At 40.9% G+C, this 1,997-nt stretch overlaps 1 protein-coding gene across 1 annotated transcript; it reads right to left on the bottom strand.

Moving 5' to 3' along the window:
- Window positions 1-645: 645 nt before the first annotated feature.
- On the bottom strand, window positions 646-1,170 carry LOC133779147 (uncharacterized). The gene has a single exon (XM_062219140.1). The coding sequence runs from the start codon at window positions 1,168-1,170 to the stop codon at window positions 646-648; it is 525 nt and encodes a 174-aa protein (XP_062075124.1).
- Window positions 1,171-1,997: the final 827 nt, after the last annotated feature.

The raw sequence follows: 1,997 nt of genomic DNA, 5'->3' as shown, positions 1-1,997 counted from the left end.
AGTCAGTGGGTTAAACTCTGGGCTCAGCCTAAGTAAGTCGAAGACAGTGGGTTAAATAGAGGGTGCAGCCTAAGGGCGTCTACCCTAAGTATTGTTTGATGAATATGATATGATTATTATTGTTAATCTGATGTTTATGGCTTATTGAATACCTGGACGATATACTGATGATTCCTTTATTGTCATCACTGATTATGCGTATACTATGGCCTGCTGAATATCTGGTTTATGTCTTGTGAATTTTTTTATTGTATTTATTGTTTATGTTATGATGTTATGGTTTTCTTGCTGCTCGACTCACGGGTGCTACATGGTGCAAGTAATGGCAAAGGTAAGTTGGTTCAACCATGAGTTAGAGAGCTCTGGTGGCGAGGTCTACATTGTCAGCGGCTCGTGCCACGTCCAGGGGATTGTACAAGGACGGAAACCTAAAATGTGTATTTTTTCCATTAGAGTGGCCTTCATTGTATATAACTTTTGGAATTTTGTAAATCTATCCTTTAAACCATGTTTTTGGGATCCTATGTACCAAACATTCGTTTTAAACAGAAGTTGTCTGTTTATGACCAAAATGTTTTAACCCTAACCTGTTTATGATTTTAGGATCACATTTTCATTTAAATGACTTGATTAGAAAGTCTTGAACTATTTAAAAGACACAGTGTAACGGTCTTGGTTATCCAGGGCATTACACCTTACGAACCTTTGGACTCGCAGAGTTTCAGTTGGCACAACTTCAGGAGAAAATTTTTCCAACCTATCGAACTTTTGTGCATAATCAATGACAGAGAGGTTTCCTTGTACCAGAGTTACAAACTCATCTACCTTGGTTGCTAGCATGGCCGCCCTGTAATACTTCTTGTTAAAAGTCTGGACAAATTCTACCCAAGTCATGGTATTCAAGTCACGGGTCTGTTTAATTACATCCCACCATATCCGTGCTTCCATCTTAAGTAAATAAACTGCACAGGAGACTCTTTGGCGATCATTCAACTCCATATGATCGAAAATGGCCTCGACCGATCTTAACCAATCATTTGCCACTATTGGATGAGCTTTCCCTTCAAAGTTTTGTGGGGCTTGTTTTCTAAAACGTTCATACACTGGCTTGAACCCATAAGTTACAAGCAGTGGTGTAGGCGGTGGAGTTTGCGGCTGAGGCTGCGCCATTGGCACTTGAACACTTGGGGCATTTGGGGCGTTTCCGGTTCTTGCCTAGCATCTGCCAATCCTCATCTCTCAGATTCAATTATTCTCTCAACCTTGCTACCTCTACGGCCAGGTCCATAGAGGGTGTTGCTGGAGCTACAGGTTGAACTGATGGCATTTCTATGTCAGGCGTTATCGTGGTTTTAGACCTTGTGGAGACACCATTTCCTCAGCCTCCTCATCTTCCCTTGCCTCCTTTTCCTGTAGTCGACATTATGAGATTCTAAGGCAAACAAAGGAAAATCATACGGAAGGAACATCGCATAATGGTTTGATAGGTATTTGCAAAATCATACATTCAAACCACATCATTTAGAGTTTGCAAAAATATGAAACCATTGCATTCAAAGTGTTCAAATTTTTGGAATAATTTGAACAATCCCATAAAGTGTTTAATGACCAAAACATAAATCCTTTAAGGTCTAAAATATTCCATCTTATTTATTAGCATCTCATGGAACGATTTACGCGACGAACTCTAGTCCTTAATCGTGGACTCGTCCCCTGAGCTATAATCAAAGACGTCTTCTCGGATGTGAAAGTAACCAGGAGCGCTCGCCATTATCCTCATCCTAGCGGTCACACGTGGTATAGCTCAAGTTACTTCCTCAATTGCCAAGGCTCCTTCCACATTGTGTACTGTCTCCAAACGCTCCTCTATCTCTCCGCCATCCATCTTCACCAACACCAGCTCCAGACGACTAAAATTGTAGTTGTCTATAATATCGTAGATTACGTATTCCATGGTACTAAACTCCAAGTCATCTTGAATGACATCGTGCCATGCT

This window comes from Humulus lupulus, chromosome 5 (assembly GCF_963169125.1).
Source record: "Humulus lupulus chromosome 5, drHumLupu1.1, whole genome shotgun sequence".
NCBI classification, from domain to species: domain Eukaryota; kingdom Viridiplantae; phylum Streptophyta; class Magnoliopsida; order Rosales; family Cannabaceae; genus Humulus; species Humulus lupulus.
This window is presented reverse-complemented; position numbering and strand designations above follow the sequence as displayed.